Consider the following 23,573-nt stretch of genomic DNA (forward strand, 5'->3'; position numbering starts at 1 on the left):
GAAGCTAAATGTCATCAGTGGTCACGCCCAGCTGTGGACTCTCCACGCTTAAGGACTGAATTTCCTGGGAAGACACGCCTAATGATACAACTGTGGCATTGCTCTGCAAGTGACCAGCTGCTTCTGACTGGGTCTGAGCCTGCTCCATGGGAATGAATGCATGGCTGGCCTCATCGAACTGATCAAAGTCCTATGGCTAGGGAGGTCATAGGCCCTATGAGGGAATCCATGACTGATGCTTTGTTAAACGGATATCGTATGAAATTGCAAGTGTCAGTCTTGGTGAGAGAAGTCTTTTTTGGCAGTCATGATGGCTGAGTAGGGCCTGACATTAAAAAAGAAAGGGAAGGGGTTAGGATTTAGCTCGGTGGTAGAGGCGCTTGCCTAGGAGCGCAAGGCCCTGGGTTCGGTCCTCAGCTCCCAAAAAAGAACTAAAAAAAAAAGAAGAAAAAAAAAGGGAAAAGAACAGACATGGTGAAGAAGGGAGTGAGGAAGAGTAGAAAGGGATGACTGAAGCTTAGACGCATGGCCACAGTGCACTGTGCACAAGCAGCATATGGTCCGAAGAAACAAAAGTAAATTAAATCTCTTAGACATACAGCAGAGCAAAGTCTGTGCTAGCCTCACAAAAGGCATAACTGAAATACTTTATGCCAAATGAACTGTTCCTCAGAAATGAAAGCTCAGGAGCTGGAGGGATGGCTCTGCATCTAAGGACACTGACTGCTGTGGCCGTGGATCCCACACTCTCTTGTCTTCCACAAGCACTGCACGTATATGTGGTACACAGACACTGGCAAAACACCCACACACACATTACAAACGAAATAAAGCTGTAAAAATGTGTAAAGCTCCACACAGTTGTAAAAGGAAAAGCAAAGCAAACCCTTTGTCAAACAAAATCTGAACTTTCTTGTCACACAACTACACATTCAACCAACAGATCAGCGGAGGTTCTAAAATGGCAGGCATTTTACTTGTACCTTTACAAATCGGGGCCCAGAGCACCAAGCAAACTAATGTTGAACCGTGGAAATTCAGCTGTCCAAATTATAAAGCTCAACAACGGGAGCGCTCTTCTGAAACACGTCAGAATCCCTATAGCCCCTTTCAGTTACCATCAGCATGTATTTGTAGGCAACTGACACCTAAGGATCAGAGAAGCGGGAATGTTGCCCACCCTGCAGCTCAGAATTCTCCAATGTGTGACACTGACTAGGCATTGTTTTTACTTCCTCAGCTTTCCTTCCACGAGTGCTCCTGGAGGACGCTAAGTCTTTGGAGCTCATTGCTTCAATAATATGATAGCTAAAAAGGAGGGGCACAGTTATCCCCACTCCTGCCAGCGTGGTTACAATTATTTTCAGTTATTTTAGGTTATTTTTAAATACAGTTTTGGGGGCTGGAGCAGTGTTTCAGCAATGAAGAGCCGGCTGCTTTTGCAGACAGCACGGGTTCACTCTCTGACCCACACAGTTGCTCATAACCTTCTGTAGAGCCCAGTGTATCTGATGCCCCCTCTTCTGGCCTCTGAAGGCACTGCATGCACATGGTACACGGAAACACATGTAGGCCAAATACCCACATAATACCACAAGATAAATTAAAGCAAATAAATGTATAGATTTTTCATGGGTCGTATGGAGTTGTCATTCTGTAGTACAAAATAGACACAAAGCTTGCATGGATTTTATTCTTAGTCAATCATGTAAAAGAGGGCTCTGGGACAAATACATGTGATGAGAATTGCTGGTGTAACACAATAGAAGGAGGGTATTTATAGCCAAAACTTTGAATAGATTTAGCCTTCTTATGTATTTTGAGTGACTTTGTTTTCATATGTAACAATATCTCCCAGGAACAATCAAGTATACAGTACATTTGAGTATAAATGTTACTTTTGGGGAAATTTTGAATACTATACATTATCTATATTCTCTAATGTAATTTGTAATAAATTGGAGTCGCAAATGTTCTCCTAACTCTATTACTGAGCTCTCACTTTAGCCCCCCCCCCAAACCAGCAGTTTTAGATTTATGAAGGATTAAAAAAATCATCTCCCTAACACCGTAGATCTGGAGTAACACAAAGGTGGCGGGATCGTGGAATACACTGTGGAACTGTACCAGAAATAAACATGATGCTGTAAAGTTTACTTCCCTTTAGTTGAGCTCTTAAAAATGTCAGTCACCAAGTTACATTCTTCTGCTTTTAGGCTCATTTACTTTCCCTTCTTCTTTGGTCTTTGATTAAATTTTCTAACTCTTATACAGTAAGCCATGTCCTTTGTGCTCTTCAAAAATAAATGGTTCAGTTTTCACCCCAATCTCTCCTGGTTTGGCACCAGCAAGGATGTGGAGGACATAGATATTTCTTTATGTTGCCTACTTGTCCAGAAACTCGTGGTTATTCCTACTTGGACTTCTGTTGTTTTGGTGATCGAGACGACCCTGTATCTAACACAGTACACTGATGGGGAGAATGCCAACTCTCCAGCACTTACCATGAGGAATGTTTTGGTGTCACCTAGAAAGGATTATCACTTGCTACTTACTAGTCATAAATTCTCCATGATTATATCCTAAATGAGTCTTAATAGGCCTTGATCCTATACCACACAGGACACCATTCTGTCATGCTAATGACATGGTTCTAACTGAGGAAGATGTAGAAAGTAATCTGATGTACTGGCAAGACATGTGCAAGATAAAATGTGTGAGATCAATCCTACATAAAATGAATCCTACATTATATGAAAGTGAACATTTTAATGGTCAAGTGTTTTGACAGAGAGAGAGAGAGAGAGAGAGAGAGAGAGAGAGAGAGAGAGAGGGGGGGGAGGAGGAGGAGGAGGAGGAGGGGGAGGAGGAGGGGGAGGAGAAGGAGGAGGAGGAGGAGGAAGAGAAAGAGGAGGGGGAGGAAGAGGAGGAGGAGGAGGAGGAAGAGGAGGAGGAGGAGGAGAAGCAGAAGCAGAAAGGTGAACTCCTTGTCTTCTGGAGCGAGGACAACCTTCTTCACCTGCCTCCGGCAGTCAGAACTTCAGGTTTTCTGAGCACTACAGTCCAGGCTTGTTCTGAAGCTGGGACTTATTTCCCTTGATGCTGGCCAAGACAACAAGTCAGCTTCATGATTCTCAAACCTCAGACTTAGGATGAGTCATGCTCCCTGGATTCTATGATCTCCATTTTTTTTCCTTTTTTTTTTTTTTTTCAGAGCTGGGGACCGAACCCAGGGCCTTGCGCTTGCTAGGCAAGCACTCTACCACTGAGTCAAATCCCCAACCCCATGATCTCCATTTTACAGATAGCCTGTTCTGAGACTTTTCAATATCCATGAATAAGTGAGTCAATGCCATTTAATCAGCGGTTCTCAACCTTCCCCATACTGCAGCCCTTTATACAATTCACTCAAAGCAATGACCCCCAAACCATAACATTATTTTCATTGCTCCTTTCCAGAATCTAATTTTGATATGAATGTGAATCTTAATGAAAATATTTTTGGAGATAGAGAGGTTTGCCAAAGGGGCCATGGCCCACTGGTTGCCCTTAATCTCGCTTCACACATCACTCTTTATACCATTTTTGTTGTATTTCTGAAGAAAATGACTATAACATGTGGAGAAGCTGCTTTTGCCTTCCTCTGTCATCAGACAGGTCTCATTGCTTAAGTCTTGTGCTGCTAGTCTCTTTGCCTTTTCACTTCAGACCCTGCCGTGTCCTTAGGACCAACCTCACACCTCCTCGTGCATGTACACATAGCAACAGAGGGAGGTAACTGACATATAGGCACACAGAAAATGTCTTTTATTCACTAAGATTGATGCTGGCAGTCACTGCCAAATCTTCAATATGTCAGAGGCAGAAGCAAACTGTGAACTGTACAGATGGTACCATGTCCCAGAGTGCTTAGTCAGCTTCTAAGTAGAAGGTTGAATATTTTGGCCTACTTCTGTCAAAGGAAAGGTGGCTCTTTACTGTTGTTGTAAAAATATAAAAAATAAAAATGCTGTCCTTTATCCCTGCTAGGTCTACACCGCAGTGTCCCAAGATATCTGCTAGATATATTAATTCTCAGTCAGCAAAGCCTCTCACCCGCTTTGCTCCATCCCATATCACACTGCTGAAAGCCTCTCTCTGAGCCTGGAAGCAATCTCTCTACCTATCTAGTTCCCAAGGCAGGTTTCCATGCCAGAAACACACATCCCAATTCCACGGCAGCCCAGACCAGCCGCCCCACAGTCCATTACACTTAAATCTACACATGAAAGAACACACAACACAATAACCTTTGACACTTTGATAAGATATAATTGCCCACATAAACATACAAAGCCCAGTACACATCCATCCTTTAAGAACATTGATAACAACCTGTAAATACACAGAGTGGAATATTAACGTCAGCTTCCATTTTCTCTCCACCGTGACTGCCCTCTCTGTCCCTCCTGTCTCTCCTCTTTCCGTTCCAGTCTCCTCCTCTTCCTTCAAACTTTTCTCCCGCCCATCCTTCCTTCTCATCCAATGACAGGCCTCCTTCTATCCTGTACCTGCTTCACCTGTGACATCATCCCACATTTCACCCTTTTTGTCTAATTAAAAATCTTTTCTCTCAAATATAAGCTGAGCACAATTATTATCATTTTGTAATTAAAAGCATAAAATATATCTTACACCCAGTCCAACATTTTATCAATTAAACGGAACATTTAGTTATCCATTCCAGCTTAAGAAAGGCTTAAAATCTATGTTATATCCTGGCTGGCTTGTATACTATCTGATAACTATCCAATGAAATATGTATTTTCAGAGTTAAAAAGCCTGATAGGTTATGAGACGATAATCAGTCTTCAACCCCGTCAGAAATCTGAGAATGACCAAATATCTATACACATAGGAAGCCTAACAGGGCCAATGAAACTTTACATTGAATTGACATTAATTCTTGATATGAGTCCAAAAATTGCTAAAGAAAGACTCCAGACTCCGATAGTATGTAAAAGCAAAGAGTGTTTATTCTTCAGCAGCATCCAGCATGCAGGGGTCAACCATTCTCCAAAATGGCAACCCCAGACGAAAAGGCTCAGGCCTTCTTATAGAGAATTGGGAAACTCTCTAGAAGGATTAGGTAATCCAAAATTTCATTGTATGGGTGCTAGGGGGGTCACACACGGTCAGTGGTCTCCATTCCTATGTCATGAACAATGAACCATAGGATGCGATAGAGCTGCCCAGCGCAGATGGCCCATTCTGGGATACGTTATTTCCCCATTTCTGTGGTTATCCCCAGGCTGTTCTTTGGGAGGGGGTTTTATGATCTTGTTCTGTTCTTGTTATAGTCTGTTCCCAGAGCTGGTGGCTTATAGCCTAGCTCCTGGGACTTATGGTTTGTTCCTCGAGCTGGTGTCTTGTGCCCTTTTTTCAAAATCAGGCCTGGTCCTTCAATGGAGACAAACAGGGTCCTTAGATGGAGACAAATGGGGTTGTGCTGTCCTTTCAATATGAATTTTTTTTTTTTTTCAGAGCTGAGGACCGAACCTAGGGCCTTGCGCTACTGGGCAAGCGCTCTACCACTAAACTAAATCCTCAACCCTTTGTTTTTTTTTTAAAGATTTATTTTATTTATATGAGTATACTGTAACTGTCTTCAGACGTGCCAGAAGAGGGCATCAGATCCCATTACAGATGGTTGTGAGCCACCATGTGGTTGCTAGGAATTGAACTCAGGACCTCTGGAAGAGCACCGAGTGCTCTTAACCGCTGAGCCATCTCTCCAGCCCATGAATTTCTTTGCCAACATTTATATTTTTTTAGTGTGTGTGTGTGTGTGTGTGTGTGTGTGTGTGTGTGTGTGTGTGTGTGTGTGTGTGTGACATGCATGTGGGTACTCATGAAGGCCAGAAGAAGGGAGGGAAATCCCATGGAATTGGACTTTCAAGTGGTTTGTGGAGCTGCCTGGACATGGGTACTGGAACTGAACTAGGGTCCTTGGGAAAGAGCTGCAAGTGCTCTTAATCACTAAAGTCATATCTTGACTTCAGATGAACTTTTAATTCCCATCCACTGTATTAGGAGGAAACCATTGGTGGTCTTAGAAATGTAATATTAACCATCAAGCTACTGATCACACCACTTCCCATGAGGTCTAAACATGGAAGCACAGTGGTGAACTCCTGCTGCCAGCTGTCAAAATCTTGTCAGAATCCTGACCTGGGCAGCTCAGGGTAAACATGGAGTTACCTTCTGACACTTCAGTTTCAGTTTTCCCTTTGGGGCAGTGTTGAAAGAACCTGGAAGGTGGAGGTTTCTTCCTAGTATCCAGCTTGTGTAATGGTTTATTAAATGATCCAGTTTGTGTAATGGTTTATTAAATGATCCACTTTGTGGCCTCAGCGAACAGGGTGGGGCAGCTCTTTTTTATTCTTGTTCTGTTTTGTTTATGTGAGACAGGTTCTCACTATGTGGCCTGCTTCTTACTTATATGTAGAATGGCCGCAAACTCAAGACAATCCCCCTGTCTCATTCTCCCAAATGCTAGAATTACAAGCAGATGACATCACATCTGGCTTCCATATGTAGCAGTTGTCAATTTTACAGAGCTATAATAGGTTATTACTTCAACAAGTATTGCACCAAGGAAATGAAAAAGACGTCAATAAAGTCATCTGTGGTACAGTATGACTGGAATTGCAGAACTTTGGAGGACTTAAACAGGAGAATTATTCACCTGAGACCAGCCTGAGTGATAAAAAAAAACATTTCAAGGCTATCCTGGGCAACATAGTGTGATTTTTTTTATCTTAAAAAAAAAAGAGTCTGCACTGAGCTAGAAATTGCAAATGTCATCTGAACATTTTAAATGACCCAATTAATTTATCTTAATCATAGGCACAAATGTATTACTGTAAATTAAGGAGTGATGAAAAAATTTTTTTTCAAAGTGACTACAGAAAGAGCTAAGGAGGACTGTGTGAAAGTTGTGAAGCTTTGTGATTAGAGATGATGACATTTAAAGCAGCCGGATTCACACAAGACATGCAATGGCTCAGTCCACATGGTCAATAAAGAAGGTAAAAAACATCCCATTAAGCCATCACCATGACCTATTGAGGGAATATCTCTGGGCAATAAGAACAGGAAATAATTGAGAAAGAAGATGGTTCTAAATATGAGAGATGACACTGGTGGCCTGCTGCAGAATACAGGTTCTCATGATGTTTACCTTATGAGACAATAACAACACATGGGAGAGAAAGAAATGAACAAATATTCATGGAGGCAAAGTTTGGAGCAGAGACTGAAGGAATGGCCATTCAGAGCCTGCCCCACATGTGGTTCATACATATACAGCCCCCAAACCAGATAAGATTGAAGAAGCTAAGAAGTGCATGCTGAAAGGGACCGGATATAGATCTCTCCTGAGAGACACAGCCAGAGCATGTCAAATATAGAGGGTGAATGCTAGCAACAAACCACTGAACTGAGAATAGGGACCCCATTGAAGGAATCAGAGAAAAGAACTGGAAAAGAGCTTGAATGGGCTCGAGGACCCCATATGTACAACAATGCCAAGCAACCAGAGCTTCCAGGGACTAAGCCACTACCTAAAAGACTATACATGGACTGACCCTGGACTCTGACCTCATAGGTAGTAATGAATATCCTAGTAAGAGCACCAGTGGAAGGGGAAGCCCTTGGTCCTGCAAGCTTGGACCCCTAGTGCAGTGGATTGTTGCAGAGGGGGAGGTGGCAGTAAGGGGAGTAGATGGGGAGAGGAACACCCTTATAAAAGGGGAGGGGGCTTATGGACAGGAAAACAGGAAAGGGAATAACATTTGAAATGTAAATTAAAAAAAAAGAACAAACCAGCAAGAAGTTGGACTTCCATACAAGATATAAAAGGCGAAAGCCTGCTTTTACTAGACGGGTTTAAAACCATTTTTCGTAAAGGTATATCTTAGCTAACAAATGATGGGTTTCAGCATCTTCCTACTACATTCTGAAACACAAACTATTTGTTGCATCTTGATGGCCCAAGTCACAACAGGATTACATATCAAACAGTGCACTATTTGTGGTAGCCTTCAGACAAGAATTCTTTCCGTTTCTTCTCAAGGCATTGAATTAGGTGATGTCTTTTAAATCTGAAAATAAAAAAATACATGTAATTTTTAAAATGGCTCCTTTTTATTTTTATGTGTATTGGTGTTTTGTTCGTATGTATGTGTTAAGGTGTCATATCCTCTGGAACTCCAGTTACAGGCTACTGTGAGCTGCTGTGCAGGTGCTATGAACTGAACCATGGTCCTCTGGAAGAGCAGCCAGTGCTCTTAACCTGTGAACCATGTCTCCCACCTACATGCCATGTTCTGCGTGATGCAAAGCAAGGGGTCACCACGGTAACTGCATCCCAGGTACGCCACTAGGTGTGTACCTGGTACACCAATATGAAGTGTGTTTGCTAAGGGTCAGTGTCAGCTCAATATTACAGTGACAAAGGAGCACTGAGTGGGCCTGGAAGGAAATGTAAAACAGAGGTGACATCAACCTAAGTGTCTATGTCCCCAGCCTTCACTATAAGGTGAGGGCCAGGGATTGAGAGACTCAAGGCAGGTGCCGCCCCACCCCTCACTCAACCACTGTAGTAACCCCACAGCTTGGAGGCGTGGCTCCAGTCCACATGTTCAATCCCCCTGTGCACCCACCTTGCCGCCTCCTTGATGGAGAACTCAACAAACTGTATCCTGACTTCCAGAGGTCCTTGCACTTCTTCCAGGATCTCGAAAAGCCTTCCGTATTCTGAAGAGAATATAAGAATGCTTGAGTCTTTCTTAGAGGTGAAATAGAAGTGGATGTGGGCAGATCAGTGTGTTCCCCGGGAATATGCTTTCTGGTCAAGGATGTTAATGGGTGGGCATGTGTTCTAAATGCCTATGCAGATACTAATGTGATTCTTATGAGCAATAACCAGGTAACATTACAGATGAAAGATGGGGTCCGCTGAGAGGTTTTAGTCCGAGTAAAAAGTGACTGTGCTAAATTATATAGAAAACCTTGCTTGTGGCAAAGGCTTTCTTCTCTCAGGAGGCGGTTTCAGGTTACTCTAATCATACCACTAGAGACGCTTCAGAGAAATCTCTCCTTGCAGCAGACAGGAACTAACCCAGAGGACTACAAGAGGACAATGTGCAGAGTAACAGACTCAGCAGCTCTCAGTCTGTCTGGGATGTCTTCATCAAAGCCCTCCCCTTAAGGCTCAGGCAGGGATCTATGCAGAAGAGGAGATGGAAAGAGTGTAACAGCCAAAAATGGTGGATAACTCCAGATAAGGTCTTCAGACACAGCAGGACTAATACACATATAAACTCCTGCATAAGATATGTACATATTCAAACCAGACAACGTCCTAGTCTGGAGAGGGATAAGGGGACACTAAGTTCCACCCTTAGCAAAGAAATATTTGCAATTAGAGCCTTCTAGAAAAAAGAGAATCAGTTTTCTCCACTTGAGTGTCAGAAAGTATATCAGTCACACTCCAGAGCAGGCCCCATGCCCAGGAGAATTTGGCCAACCTAAAATAGACCATATATTTTGTTAGTTTGGTTGTTGGTTGGTTTGGGTATGGTATGTTGTGTGTGTGTGTGTGTGTGTGTGTGTGTGTGTGTGTGCCTGTCTGTCTGTCTGTCTGTCTGTGTGTTTTGGTGTGTGTGTGAATATGAGCATGCTTGCCTTTGTTTGTGTTTTTGTTTATTATTTTTGAGAGAGATACAGAACATTTAGTTGGATGGGTAAGAAACTGGGAAGGATCTGGGAGGAGAAAGAATATGATCAAAATAAACAAATTAATAGAAAACGTAGAGATACTTCCCTCTGTATAGTAGCCATTGTCCCAGTACTTACTTCGTCCAAATCTCCGAATTTCCTTCATTAGCTGACGTTTTATATCAGCATTAAATGCTGCATGGCTTACTGTGTACCCACTGGACATGCCTTCACCTGCAGTCAGGGCTGCAACATTGGGGGCACCTGCAGGGATCTCAGTGCTAACAATTCCTCCTGTAAATGTGGCATCACCACCTTCAGGAAGTAGCCCTGCATTGATAAGATAAGTAGATTTGTCAGATGGTGCATTCTTTCTCAGAACCCATTTTGGGGAGCCTTTAGTCGTTCTGACTACCTTCCATCATCCCCTCCTGGGCCTTTTGGCCAACAATAGAACCTGGAGAGCAAAGAGAAAACGGTGAACTGTGAAATGAGTGAGCTCTCTTGCCTGGCAAGAGCATTCCGCTCTCCTTGGGGTCTAAGATGATTTCTGAGGCAGAGAGTATACCAGAGAGAAATCTCAGCCATGACAAACTGACCACAGGACACAGTGTGCCTTCTGGATCCATGAAAGTTCACACAGACGAGTTGGACAGGACAATGGAGAAGCAAACATGTGCAGATCCCTGGTGTGCATGGTTTTGTCTCACCTCGATGTACTTAAGAGAATGGAAACGTCACATGGAGTGGGCACATAGGTTATTTTTACAGGTTGGAGCAATGGCTCAGCAGTTAAGTGTACATACTGCTTTTGGTAAGTTCAATCCCAGCACCCACACTGAGCAGCTAAATTCACCTGCCTATAATCTCAACGGGAGGGAGGCAAATGCAGATCTCTGTATCAAGCCCACAATAGACTAGCTGAATTAGCAAGTTCTGGATTAAGTAAGATACTGTGGCAATAAAGAAGGCAAAGAGTGATTATGCAACATACCAAAGATTCAGAGGGCGTCCCTTTGGCCCCAGGATCACACACACACACACACACACACACACACACACACACACACACACACACACACACAAAATACACATAACTAAAATAATAAATCTTTAAAAAATATTTCTACTTCTTCATCCCAAATCCCAATCTGTGAATGATGTCACTCTTCTTTCTCTTCTATGTGAATTATTTTCCCTGAAGTTCCTATGTCACTGACTCATCTTCCACTGCGTCAGACACCAGCCGGGATGTGGTGACAGGCAGAAAAGTAGACAGACAAGATCTTCCCTTGCCCTAACAGAACTCAGTGCCTTGGGGACATCAGGGTGGTCCTGCACTCAGCTATCTGGAGTTCACAGTTGTTCTTGCGTTAATGAAATTAGCTTGGATGTATAAAGGAGAAACAGAGGGAAGCCATAGGGCCACTGGGGTGCTGGTGGGGCCTTTAAGAACGGTCCTCTGAGCAGAGCCTAGGTGAAAAAACAAAGGCAACCTGTGCAGATGCAGAGGAAGGGATTCAGGGGTACGAGTCTGAGGCCACCAGGAGAGGTAGAGGTTGTGACAAGGAAACTGTTGTGACCTAGGAGAGGGACGAGTGGTGAGATGACATGTACAAGCTCGTGTAGGCCACACACTCAACACAGAGGATGGGCTTTCAGCATGGGTGTGGCATGGGCTCCTTTTCCTGTCACTGTCTTCATCCAAGCTGCAGACATAGACATGATGGTCAGGCCTGTTGCTACCCATACCTTTCATCTCAGCACTCAGGAGGCAGACACAGGTAATCCCTGTGAGTTCAAGACCATCTTGGTCAACATAACAAGTTCTGTTGTGTCATAGTAAGACACAATGAGACCCTGTCCCAATAAAACCACAAACAAAGCTAATCTTTGGCAATGGAGAGATGGTTTAAAATTTAAAAATGCCTGTCGCTCTTCCAGAGGACCTGAGTTCAGTTCTCCGCACCCAGGTTGGTTCCCAACTGCCGGTAACTTCAATTCCAGGTGGTGTAATCTCCTCTTCTGGCCTCCACATCCACCCCCCACACAAGGACACGTACATAAATAAAATAATAGGAGAAGTAGACAGCAATGGGAAAGACACAGAACAGAGGAGATATTTGGGTGCTTTGTGGTAATCGATCAGGCCAGAGTAGACTGTAATGCCACATGCAAATGGTCTGAATCAGAAAGCATTGCATGGTTAAGCAACTGAGCAAAAGAAAAGGGAGAGAAACAATGGCAAAGATTCACCATGAGGAGCAGAAATACAAAGCAGATCATGGAAACCACAGTAAATGGCCATAAATGAAGAAGCCAGCCTGTACAACAAAGCACGCTCAGCTAGCCCACTGGTGGTGGCACGCACCGTTAATCCTAGCACTTGGGAGACAGTGGCAGGTGGCTCTCTGAATTTGAAGCCAGCCTGATCTACAGAGTGAGTTCCAGGACAACACTATCTTGACAGACAGAACAACAACAACAACAACAACAAAAACAACAACAACTACAACAGCAACAACAACAACACAAACAAATGAAAAAAATCCTCAGCAATGAAGAATGATGCCATCTCAAATTGTTGTGCTGTCCCCGACAGTTTCAGGTATGAAGGACACAAGAGACCATATGAAGTACATGAAGGAGAGGTTGGGACAGGAAAGAAGACACACAACCAGGTGCTGAGCATAGGTCAGGGGAGACAGCACTTCTGCCCTCTGTCAGAGCTTATCCCATCCACATACAGGAAGCTGCTTTAGACCTGCCATGCTTCATGTAGGGCACGACATCATTTTCATCATTCTACATATGCTGCCTTCCATTTGCAAACATACCAGGATCTGTCTAGCCACAGGGGACCAAATTACCTTCTCCCTTAACAACCACTGAGGTCTTAAGATGAGGTTCTCCCTCTCTTTTCTTCACTGGCTCCATCATCATAATGCGCCTCATTTTGGATAAAGTAAGATCTGTGTCTTCTCCAGCACGATCCTCTTCCTTTTGAGAGCACATAGAAAACCCTTCGCCTCCTTCAGCCATCATCTATGTGTAGAAAACATTAACACCTTTATGTCATTAATGACAAAATCCAAACATGCAACATTGCAAAAGGAAAGCAAGAGCGAAGCATCTGGGCTGGAAAGATGGTTAAATGGTCAAAAGTATTGACTGCTCCTCCATAGGGCTGGGGTTCCCCTAGCATCCATCTAGTGCCTCAACTGAGGAGCTAAATCTGGCAACTAGCAGCAACAGGCATACACATAGTACACAAAATTAATGCAAGAAAAATGTCCCCCATAAAATAAAAGCGAGTTTCTAAGGTAAGACTGCAGTTTACAAGTTTCATCTAAATAACAATTGAAATGTAAATAAGAAATACCAAATTTAATAAAGATGGAGAAAAAAAAGAAAAAAAAAACTAAAAAAAAAAAGTTTCATCTGTGTGGTTCTGCACTGAGAAAAAGTCAAAAAACATAAACTAAAATGTGAAAAAGCAGAGCTATGGTGACCCCTCCAAAAAGCATGATTTGGGGCTAGAGAGATGGCTCAGTGGTTAAGAGCACTGACTGTCCTTCCAGAGGTCCTGAGTTCAAATCCCAGCAACCACATGGTGGCTCACAACTGTCTTAACTCCAAGATCTGACACCCTCACACAGACATACCTGCAGGCAAAAACCAGTACATATAAAACAAAACAAAAAAAGCTGTTGTCTCCTTGATAAATAAACTGAAAATATTTAAATGTTTCTTGTGCAAAAAAAATCAGAACTTCAGTGTGTTAAATAATCTCCAAATTCAAAGGGGGTCACAAGAAATGGAAGAATGAAAGAAAAAAAGGAGTCATAAAGTAGGTGAAAAATTTGCCAATGAGATAGATTCCTATAGAGAGGGAAGAACTAGTCACATATCTTGGAAATGCAAAGGTTAAGAAACCATTTAACAAAACAAAAACAAAAAAGGGGGCAGGGTAAAAAAAAGGAAAGAAACCATTTAACAGAAAGCATCTGGACCAGGAATTAAATACACAATTGAGGAATTATTGCACTCACACAAAATAAATCAAATAAAAACCATAGTGATCATGACATCAGCGTTCAGGGAACATTGGGACATGATGAAGAGACCAATCCTGGCTAGAGAGATGGTTCAGCTATCTAGCAAACTTCTTGCTCTTTCAGAGAACCCTTATTTGATTGCCAGCATATAGGTGGTGGTCCACAGCTATGGATAAATTCAGTGTCGGGGAATCGAACGCCCTCTCCTGACCTCTGTGTAGGCACACACCTGATGCACATCAGTACATACAGGTAAAACATCCAGATAGATAGATAGATAGATAGATAGATAGATAGATAGATAGATAGATAGATAGATAGATAGATAGATAGGTAGGTAGGTAGGTAGGGAGGTAGGTAGGTAGGTAGGTAGGTAGGTAGATAGATAGATAGATAGATAGATAGATAGATAGATAGATAGATAGATAGATAGATAGATAGATAGATGATAGATAGACGGACGGACAGACAGACAGACAGATAGATGACAGGTAGATTTTTTTTTTAAAGAGACCACTTCTATGAACTTTTGGCTTAAAAAAAAGGAACCAAGTTGGTCTAAGCACATAAACTCTATTTTGTGAAAGACGGCAGAAAATCTCCCAAATCTTGGGGAAAAGATGTGGTTATGTAAGTAGAGGAGAAATCTGGAAACCCAACTAGACAAGACCAGAAAACCACCTTCACATATCATGTCATTGAGGTTCTAATGTGGAGGGAGCAGAACAAAAGAAAAATGCTGGCAGCCACATGACAAGGCACACCCTCAATGAGAACCAGAAGACTTCTGTGAAGAAAGCCTAAAGCCAGGAGCTCAAGCACTGATAACTGTAAGGCCTTATGGGAGTTGTTTTTCTCCCCACCAGGTGGGTCTCAGGGATCGAACTCAGGTCGTCAAGCTTGGACGACCTGACATATATTTCTGGCCAATATTTCAACTTTTGAAAGTTAGTAAGCAGCTGGCGTGCCTTAAATCCCACTACTTAGGAGGCAAAAGCAGAGTGAATCCTAGGGCAGCCTGGTCTACATAGTGCGTTCAGAACACCCAAGGATATAGAGAGAGACCCTTTCGCAAAAAAAGAAAGAAACAAACAAATAAAGAAGAAAGAAATGGGGAGAGGGAAGTCAGAAAGTGACAGCTAAGTTTACTATTCTAGCACTTTTTTATCCTTAAAAGTCAAAGGAGAAATAAAGTCCTTTCATAATAAAGATGACCTAAACCTTCATCACCACTAAGCTATCACAAAAAAAGATAGTTAATAGAATGTTAAACCCAGAGATAGGATACACAGCAGCATGAAAGCTTGATGAATAAAAACAGAAGAATAGAACTATTGCTAAGTAGGAATTTGGAAAGGGGCAAATCTTTTTACCTCAGCAAACCCACAAAGCTTTAGACTGAACAGAGGAGAAATTTATACAGACCTCATAAATATGAACAGTCTTAACTCTCCAACTACAATATGCACACTGGATGAAGGGATTCAAAGTAAGATTCAACTGTTTCCTGCCTCAAGGAACTTCATGGTCAGCGATAAACAAAATCAGCAAACACGAAACTGTAAAATATTGCATTCCCATGCAAACAGAATCTATGAGCAAGCAAGGGCAGGTATACTCATACCTGAAAAAGAAGCTGACCGCAAGATAAAAATTATAAAAAGAGATAAAGGAGGTCACCGCATCTTATAAAACAGAAAAATCCATCCAAAAGATATAACAATTGAAAATACACACAGCAAATGTTAGCTCACCCAATTTTTAAAAAATACATGAGGGAAGTGACCTTGGTGACACCCACAGTCATGATGGAGGCCAATTTAACATTTAACAAATAATAATAATAATAAAATGTGTCTTCAAACTAACAACAAACCAATCTATGGGAACATCAAATTCCATTTCAAAACCATGCATTTCCTCCCCAATTTTGCAAACAAGACAGGTATGCGCACTCTCTACCCAGCAAAATGCCAAGTCTCCCGATGCTGTAGCAGAGGCAGAGAAACACAAAAGCACAAAAGCTGGAGAGGAACAAGTGCAAGATTCATTAACCACATGTGACATTTCTATATGGAGAGAGCATTTAAAATGGTGCAAAAACGATTGTAGTTACTCAGTGACAATGGCCACGTTTCTGGACCCAGGGCAAAGAGTCACAAGCCACTATATTTCTGTATAGTAAGCACAAATAATTAGTAAATAAACGTCAAAATATCAATGAAAGCATGAGCTCAAACCTTGAATACCTAGGGATATACAGGCAGATGCGCTAATGCATTACATAGAAAGTACAGACCATCATTTAGAGAAAATGGAGACTTCAGTAAATTGAATATTCTTTCTATGAAGCAGAAGTCATGTTTTCAAAGCTCATTAACATTAATGCCTTCTAGAAAGATAATAACACTTTCATGCAAAATCCCACTCTGGTAACTGATTCTGAAAGATGCCAAGTTGATAATGATACGAATGTAAAATGCTAGACTATTCTATCCAGACTTTAAGTCAAACAACCCCATTAGAAGAAACATTCCCACAGGAGTTTTAAGAGCAAAAAGCAGGGCTGGGGAGATAGCTGTCTGTCAAGGGCTTACCTTGAAACCATTAGGATTTACGTTTGAATCTCAGAACCTGCATAAAGATGCCGTGCGCAGTGCTGTTCACCTGTAAGCCCAGCAGCAATAGGGAGGCAGAGGTGTGCAGAACGGATACATGGGGCTCGTTGGCCAACCAGCCTAACTGGTCAGTTTCAGACCATTGAGAGACCATCTCAAAGGAGGTGGACAGCAGCCCTGAAGATGGCACTTGAGGTTATCCTCTGATCTCCACATGCATGTGTATACACATGCACACACTTCCACATACATATAACTCACACATTTAAAAACCAATATAAGTGAAATCACATGGTCACCCAGCAAAGATTGGCAAATACAGCATTGGGAGAGGATCTAGCCATCTAGAAACAAGTATGGAAAGAAATGTACAGCACCTAGACCAGCAAACCATTCTGGAAAGTACACTGAATAAGCCACACCAAGAACCTTTTCTGCTCAGGGCTGCTCTGTGGGCACAGCAGCATGACATTAGGAGATATTTATTGCTATACTCCGTCAGCAGAATAAAGTTCCTTTTAAGTCTTCGTAACACTGCATTCTACTTGCCCTTCCTTGAGTTCCTCTCCTCCCCACAGTTCCCTTACTAGGTGCCTAACCTCGGGGATTATTCAGGTTGTGGCACGAGAAACGGAAGTTTAAAAGTTGGAGAAGCTGTTTCTTGCTTAAGTGGGAATTAACCCAGAGGCCCACGGCTGGACAATGCGGAGAGTGAGAGACTTTAGAGAACTCAGCCCTAAATGGGATGTCTTTGCCAACCCCTCCCCTCAAGGCTCAGTAGTCTATGTAGAAGAGGAGGCAGAACAATTGTAAGAGCCAGGAAACAGTTTCTTCCAGAAACAAAAGGACCGATACACATATGACTTCACAGAGACTATAGCAGCACCCACAAGACCTGCACATATTCAAACCAGACGCGGTCTTTTATTTATTTGTTTATTATTTATTTATTTACTGATTGATTGATTGATTGATTGATACAAATCTCACTGCTAGGTAGCCCAAACATAGACTTTCAGCTTGCAAGTAGATAGGATTATAGTCTTGTGCCACCAGGCAATCTTAACTAAAGATTTGTTTGAAGAATAAATGTACTGGCCACAAAGATTAATTGAAGTTTAATTTCCATTCAACTAAAAGACATTATTTCCAAGTGTTATTACTGGGACATTCTTGCAACCCTAGCATTGGGGAGGCTATGGCAGAAGGATGCAGTTTGAGGCTGGTTTGATCTACACAGCCAAAACCCAATGGAAATTTAAAAAAAAAGAAGTTTAAAAATAGAAAGGAAACAAAGAGGAAAATTTAAAATTCTCAACTTACATGTGTACATATATGTGTAAAAAATAAGTGGAGTTGTCCAGGTATGGTAGTACATACTCATAATGCCAGCACTTGGGACGCTGAGGCAGGAGTGGCGTTCATAGTTAGCTATAGTTGGAAAGCAAATTTGAGGCCAGCCTGGGGTCTGAGACCCTGTGTCCAAATGACAACAACAATAGCAGCAGCAGCAGCAGCAGCAGTCGCTGTAGCAGCAGCAACAGCGACAACAAGAACTGAGCAGAATTCCGGATATATGCAGAACTGCAAATTTGTGCAGGAAGTCAGAAACACTATGGTTCTCAATGTTGCTAGTCATTAAAGAAATGCAGGTTTTGGAAGAGCTTGAAGGGCTCGAGACCCCATATGTACAGCAATGCCAACCAACCAGAACTTCCAGGGACTAAGCCACTACCCAAAGACTATACATGGACTGACCCTGGACTCTGACCTCGTGGGTTGCAATGAATATCCTAGTAAGAGCACCAGTGGAAGGGAAGCCCTGGGTCCTGCTAAAGACTGAACCCCTAGTGAACTAGACTGTTGGGAGAGGGCAGCAATGGGGGGGAGGTTGGGAGGGAACACCCATAAGGAAGGGGAGGGGGGGATGTTTGCCCGGAAACCGGAAAGGAATAACATTAAATGTATATAAGAAATACTCAAGTTAATAATAATAAAAAAAAAAAAAAAAAGAAATGCAGGTTCAGACACAATGAGTGATCTATGCCCTGCTCACTTGAGTGGCAAAAATTCACATTGGGGGAAGTAGGTGGTTCAGTTGGAAGTTCTCCAAATTACTGGATTCAGGTGCCCAAGACAAAAGGAGCCAGGCAGAATGTCCCACCCTATGGCTCAAGCCAATCATCCTGGTGTCTCTACTTACCACCAATGTTCAGGAAAAGTATTCTCCTAAACCATCCCCCTAGGGCATAAACGAAGCTCTGCAGCTGACTATCCCACATGACTGAGGTCAAGAATCCAAGCAAAGCCACCCCTTATGGGTAATTGAGGCATCTCCCAACATCAAAAAGTCAGGAAAAATCACCACCCCTGGGTGGCTGAAGTCAGGTTCCAGCCTGACTGTTTCAAAGAAATTTGCTACCCCTGGGTAGAGTTAAGGTCCAACATAGCTGACTCCAACGACCCAGGAAAAAGTGCCCAAGAAGGCTCAGTTCCAAAACACAAGGAAATTGGTCATCCCTCTGTAGCTGGGACCAGGCCCTAGCCTGGCTGAGTTTGAGAATACAAGGAAAATTCCCACCCGAGTTAATGAGAACCTTCCCAACATGGCTGACTCAGAGAAACAAACAAAACCATCCCCTCTCAATAAATGAGGCCAGCTCTTCAGGATTTTCCTCATGCGAGGCTGAGAAGACACAGTCAAATTCGAAACCAAATTCCAAGCAGAGACTTACACTTGATGGAACCCTTTCCAGCTTCAAAAGTAGCAGAAGAGTCACAGAGACAAAGGTCAAGAATCCTGCTAAAGAGAGGTTGAACAGAACCCGTTGAGCCTCACCCGCTCTCCTCCCAACATCACAGAATTCTATCCTCTTCGGGATTCTTTGTGCATGCGCAGAGAAGTTGCGTGCCCTGAGCAGATTAGTTACTGGCTGGGCAGAAGGTCCCAGAAAACCGAGGTAGAACCCTACCGAAGGAAAGCCTGCTCTAGTCCAGAGAACAGTTGGGGACTTGCAGGAAATCCATTCTGTACCTCTGAACAAACGGCTACCCATCAGAGGTATCCTAAAGAGCCATCATAAATATCCTATGGAATAGGACTCCATGATAAACTGAGAATGCTCAACTCGGAGTTGCCTTCCACGCTAAATAAGAGCATTCACCTAGGGAACAGCATATGCATCTCAGCGCTGCACTCTTGATGTCATGGAAGCCTAGTGATTGTGCAGTTGTGTGCGGGGTAGTTACTTGGGAACATTGTAGAAAGCCTTTCTCTGCGTCTGAGCCACTGGGAAATGCTTCCCCAGTGTCTGGAACTAAATGAAATAAAAGGGCACTAGTCTTGGCAGAAGGACTCTGATTTATTAGTGGCTGAGAGGACTAGAAAAGAAGTAAATGGCCAGCTATTGCTGCAGGGCCTGTACCCTGCCACAGATAACTCACAGATGATCTGTGGGGGACCAACCAGAATCTGCTATACACACACGCCTGGATATCAGAAAAACTGGCTGCCACCAGCCCAGAAAAACAGGAAGCTGGGCTTTATACTGTCCAGGAGTCCTCTGTAGGCAGACATCAATGACAATTGCCACAAGAAAGACCTTTAAAGGAATCAGAATATTCATGGAGCAGGACAGAAGAGTGATTTTGGAGGTGGTGAGCAAAATCAGTTGTCGTCCTATGTGGTCTTCGATAGATATGTGGGATATAGTTGGTTTTTAGCATTGTTCAAGTCTTGCCAGTTTCTTCTCTCTTTTTTTTTCTTTCTTTTACTGGATATTTTTTAATTTACATTTCAAATGTTATTCCCTTTCCCGATTTCCCAGACATAAGCTCCCAATCCCATCCCTCTCCCCCTTCTTCTATAAGGGTGTTCCCCTCACCATCCAACCCCATCCCCGGCCCCCCCCACTCTCCTACACTGCGAGGGGAGGGGGGTCCAGCCTTGGCAGGACCAAGGGCTTCTCCTGTTGGTGCCCAACAAGGCCATCCTCTGCTACATATGCAGTTGGAGCCTAGGGTCAGTCCATGTATAGTCTTCAGATAGTGGTTTAGTCCCTGGGAGCTCTGGTTGGTTGGTATTGTTCTTATGGGGTCACAAGCCCCTTCACCTGCCAGAAACTTTGTAATCATTAATAACTATGTTATCCTCATCTCCCCACTAAAACCTAAGGGTAACCTATGCAGTTGAGTTACTGCTTTGTGAATGTGTGCTTTCATCCTGGAGGATGCATATTTGAAGCAGTGGAACTCAAATAGAGATGACCTCCCTTATGGTTTTGTTTCTCAGAGAAAGTCTTAAATCCTCCCTTGTTAGTGACCAGAGATACTATTCCTGATTGACAGCACTTCCCTTCTGTTGTTTGAATCCATCCTTTTCCTTTCTTGTGTAGCCCTGGAAACCCAGAGTATTGTGCAAACTAGATAGTACTCTACAAAGCTACATCCACAACTCCTTCCTAGTATTTTCAATGTTATTAGATTACCTTTTGTCTTTTCATGCTTCTGATAAGAAACCAAATTTTAACTTACAGTTGGGTCTCTTGTATGTAACAAGATACTCTGGCTGCCTTCAGAATCTTCATTGTCTCTTAATGGCTTGATTATGTCAGTGGATCTCTGTTTATCTGCTTTGCACTTCCTTGAGTTGGATGCCTATTCAGATACATATTTATTATAAAGTTTAAGAGTTTGAGACCACTGAGTAAATAGATTCTTTATATAGCTGTCACAGTGCTTTCTCACCTCTTGCTCCACGGATCCTATTATGTATACCTTGGTGGTTTGAATGAGAATGGCCTCATAGACTGATATAGTTGAATATTTGGTCTCCAATGGGTGAAACTGTTCGGAAAGGATTAGGAGGTATGTCCCTGTGGGTGGGATTTTAGGTTTCAAAGGCTTATACCATTCTCAGTTAGCTCTCCCTCTGCCTCCTAACGCAGATAAGAGCTGTAAGCTCTCTGGCTGCCTGCCACCATGTTCCACCATGATGGCCATGGACTCATCCTCAGACTGTAAACACCTATAAACATTTTCTTCTATAAAGTTGCCTTGTTCATGGGGTTTTGTCACAGCAATAGAAAAAGTAACTAAAGGGGTTGGGGATTTAGCTCAGTGATAGGCGCTTGCCTAGTAAGGGCAAGGCCTGGGTTGATCCCCAGCTCGAAAAAAAAAAAAAAAAAAAAAGAAAAAAGAAAAGTAACTAAGACATATACATTGTCCTGCTTGGTGGCCCATAGGCTAAGGTGAGTCTCTCAAGCTCTACTTCTTGGTTTTGGTTATGTTTTGGTGCTAAGGCTCAGAATCCAGGTCTCTTGATAGCTATATCCTCTGCTCTTTTTACTTCCATATTGCCAGTTTCTTTTGGCTCCTCAGATTGGATAAGTTTAATCAACCTATCTTCAAGTTCACAAGTTCCTGTCTGCTAAAATCTGCTATTGAACTCGTTTAGGGGTTTTCCATGTCAGTTTCTATATTTTCAGGTTCATACTCTATTCGTTTCCTCTCATTATGTTTACATATTTCCATTATCTCTGTTTACACCTTACCTTCCTGCTTTTATTGGACTGTTTTTCTTCAGCTCTTTTGATATCTAAGACATCTGATGTAATAAATCCAGTCACTATGTATGCCATCTTCAAAACCATGGCTGTAATTTTGAAAGGGCTTGGTCAAGTGTAGGTTGAGACAGCATAGAGCTCTCCTACTGTTTTCACGGCTTTTCACATTATTCCACTTTCACTTTGGTTATTATAAACCAGGGACAATTCTCCAACCAAACACCTCACACTAGCAAATCAAAACTCCAGTACCAAAAATAGGTTGCTGTTGTGTGACAAGACTTTTCCTGGGGGGATGTTACACACACATCTATTCACTCCAGATGGGTATTCCATGACAGACCAAAGTACAGATACCACTGAAGTTCAACCTGGTGGACCATGAGTTTTATTGTGGTTATTTATGGAAATATGAGTGAGAGGTTACTAACAGGAGCAGAACTAACTCAACAACAGCTGCATCACCAAAGCCCACCCCAGCATGACTGACAGCTCACAAAGCTGGGAACCTGGAGCTCACTGCACAGCCTACAGGCAGCTCAACAGGTTGGGCAGAGTCCTTTCCAAATTGCCTCAGTCTTCCAGGCATCTGGTCTGGTCTCAGGGTTTTCTTTGCAGCTTGTCTTGTGTGAGAGTGACTCTCAAACGTCTTGTTTACTCTTGAAGGAGGAGCCTAGTGAATCTGGCCAGTTTGGGGGATTTCCTGAAGCTATTTTGAATCGTTTAACTTCTGTTAAAGCGCTTCCCTTCATGCTGGAATTTCTCAATCTGGAAGGAAAATTCGAAACAACAGCTACCTCTTTTTGAGTTGTTGCTCAATGGGATGACATAGACTTCCAAGTAGTATAGACTATGGTCTTTAATGCTGTCCTCCAGAACTAAGATCCTATTGCTAAAGTCACAGAACATGGAACAATCAAGCTGGTACTCAAATGGAAGCTTTATCCCTGTTGGCTAGTGTTCACGGTGCTAGAGGATGCTATGCATGTTGCTACAGGAGAGAAGCCATCATCAATCACACTTAGGTGTGAACCATGCAAACTACAAGAACTGTTTTGACAAGATATGCCTACTGGTGCAATAAGGGCATGTATGTATCCATCACTTTCTGATCAGATCCAAGGCTATTTCATGAGAAAGGACCCATACCTGGCATTGTCCAAGTAGTCAAGAACCTGTGGCTAGATACATCAGAGGCTCTAGGAAAGAATCAATTACTATTATTCTGCTAGATGGACACAGTATAGAAAGGACTCCTAATGACATTGCTAATATGTAATATAGATTGTATGTCTCTCATCAGAGAAGTTTACTGCAGTAGATAGCACTTCACAGAATGATACTGGAGTGGTTAACATGCAAAGAATAAGAGACTGGAATGCTTAGTCCTAATACACCTGCCCAAAATGTTCAGGGATCTTTGATGAAAGGGGATTCTGGTAGATACTGTGAGAGCTAGATGTAGCTCATCATACTGAAGAAACAGTTCTCAGACATAACAGGGCAGACACATATACGAGCTAATAGCAACCGTGACAGCATCTAGAAGACCTGTACAAGCTCTAAACAGA

At 42.7% G+C, this 23,573-nt stretch overlaps 1 protein-coding gene across 3 annotated transcripts; it reads right to left on the reverse strand.

Annotated features, from left to right (window-relative positions):
• Positions 1 to 7,896: 7,896 nt before the first annotated feature.
• Positions 7,897 to 12,776, reverse strand: LOC116889203 (cancer/testis antigen family 45 member A1-like). Of its 3 annotated transcripts, none has more exons than XM_032890359.1 (3): positions 12,633 to 12,776; positions 8,706 to 8,799; positions 7,897 to 8,144 (listed from the first exon to the last, which is right to left on the reverse strand). In XM_032890359.1, the coding sequence occupies exons 1-3, from the start codon at positions 12,715 to 12,717 to the stop codon at positions 8,069 to 8,071; spliced, it is 255 nt and encodes an 84-aa protein (XP_032746250.1). In that variant the 5' UTR covers positions 12,718 to 12,776; the 3' UTR covers positions 7,897 to 8,068. The 3 variants fall into 3 exon arrangements, 1 of the variants encoding a protein (XP_032746250.1); XR_004386367.1 differs by lacking the exon at positions 12,633 to 12,776 and adding an exon at positions 9,164 to 9,323 and having other exon boundaries at positions 8,068 to 8,144; XR_004386366.1 differs by lacking the exon at positions 12,633 to 12,776 and adding an exon at positions 9,114 to 9,323 and having other exon boundaries at positions 8,068 to 8,144.
• Positions 12,777 to 23,573: the final 10,797 nt, after the last annotated feature.

This window comes from Rattus rattus, chromosome X (assembly GCF_011064425.1).
Source record: "Rattus rattus isolate New Zealand chromosome X, Rrattus_CSIRO_v1, whole genome shotgun sequence".
NCBI lineage: Eukaryota > Metazoa > Chordata > Mammalia > Rodentia > Muridae > Rattus > Rattus rattus.

Coding starts and splice junctions, on each gene's coding strand:
- LOC116889203 (XM_032890359.1), bottom strand. CDS start 12,717: ATGAGGCGCATTATGATGATGGAGCCAGTGAAGAAAAGAGAGGGAGAA. Junction 8,800..12,632: donor AGTGGTTGTTAAGGGAGAAG/GTAATTTGGTCC, acceptor TATTCTCTTCAG/AATACGGAAGGCTTTTCGAG. Junction 8,145..8,705: donor TCCATCAAGGAGGCGGCAAG/GTGGGTGCACAG, acceptor TTTTATTTTCAG/ATTTAAAAGACATCACCTAA.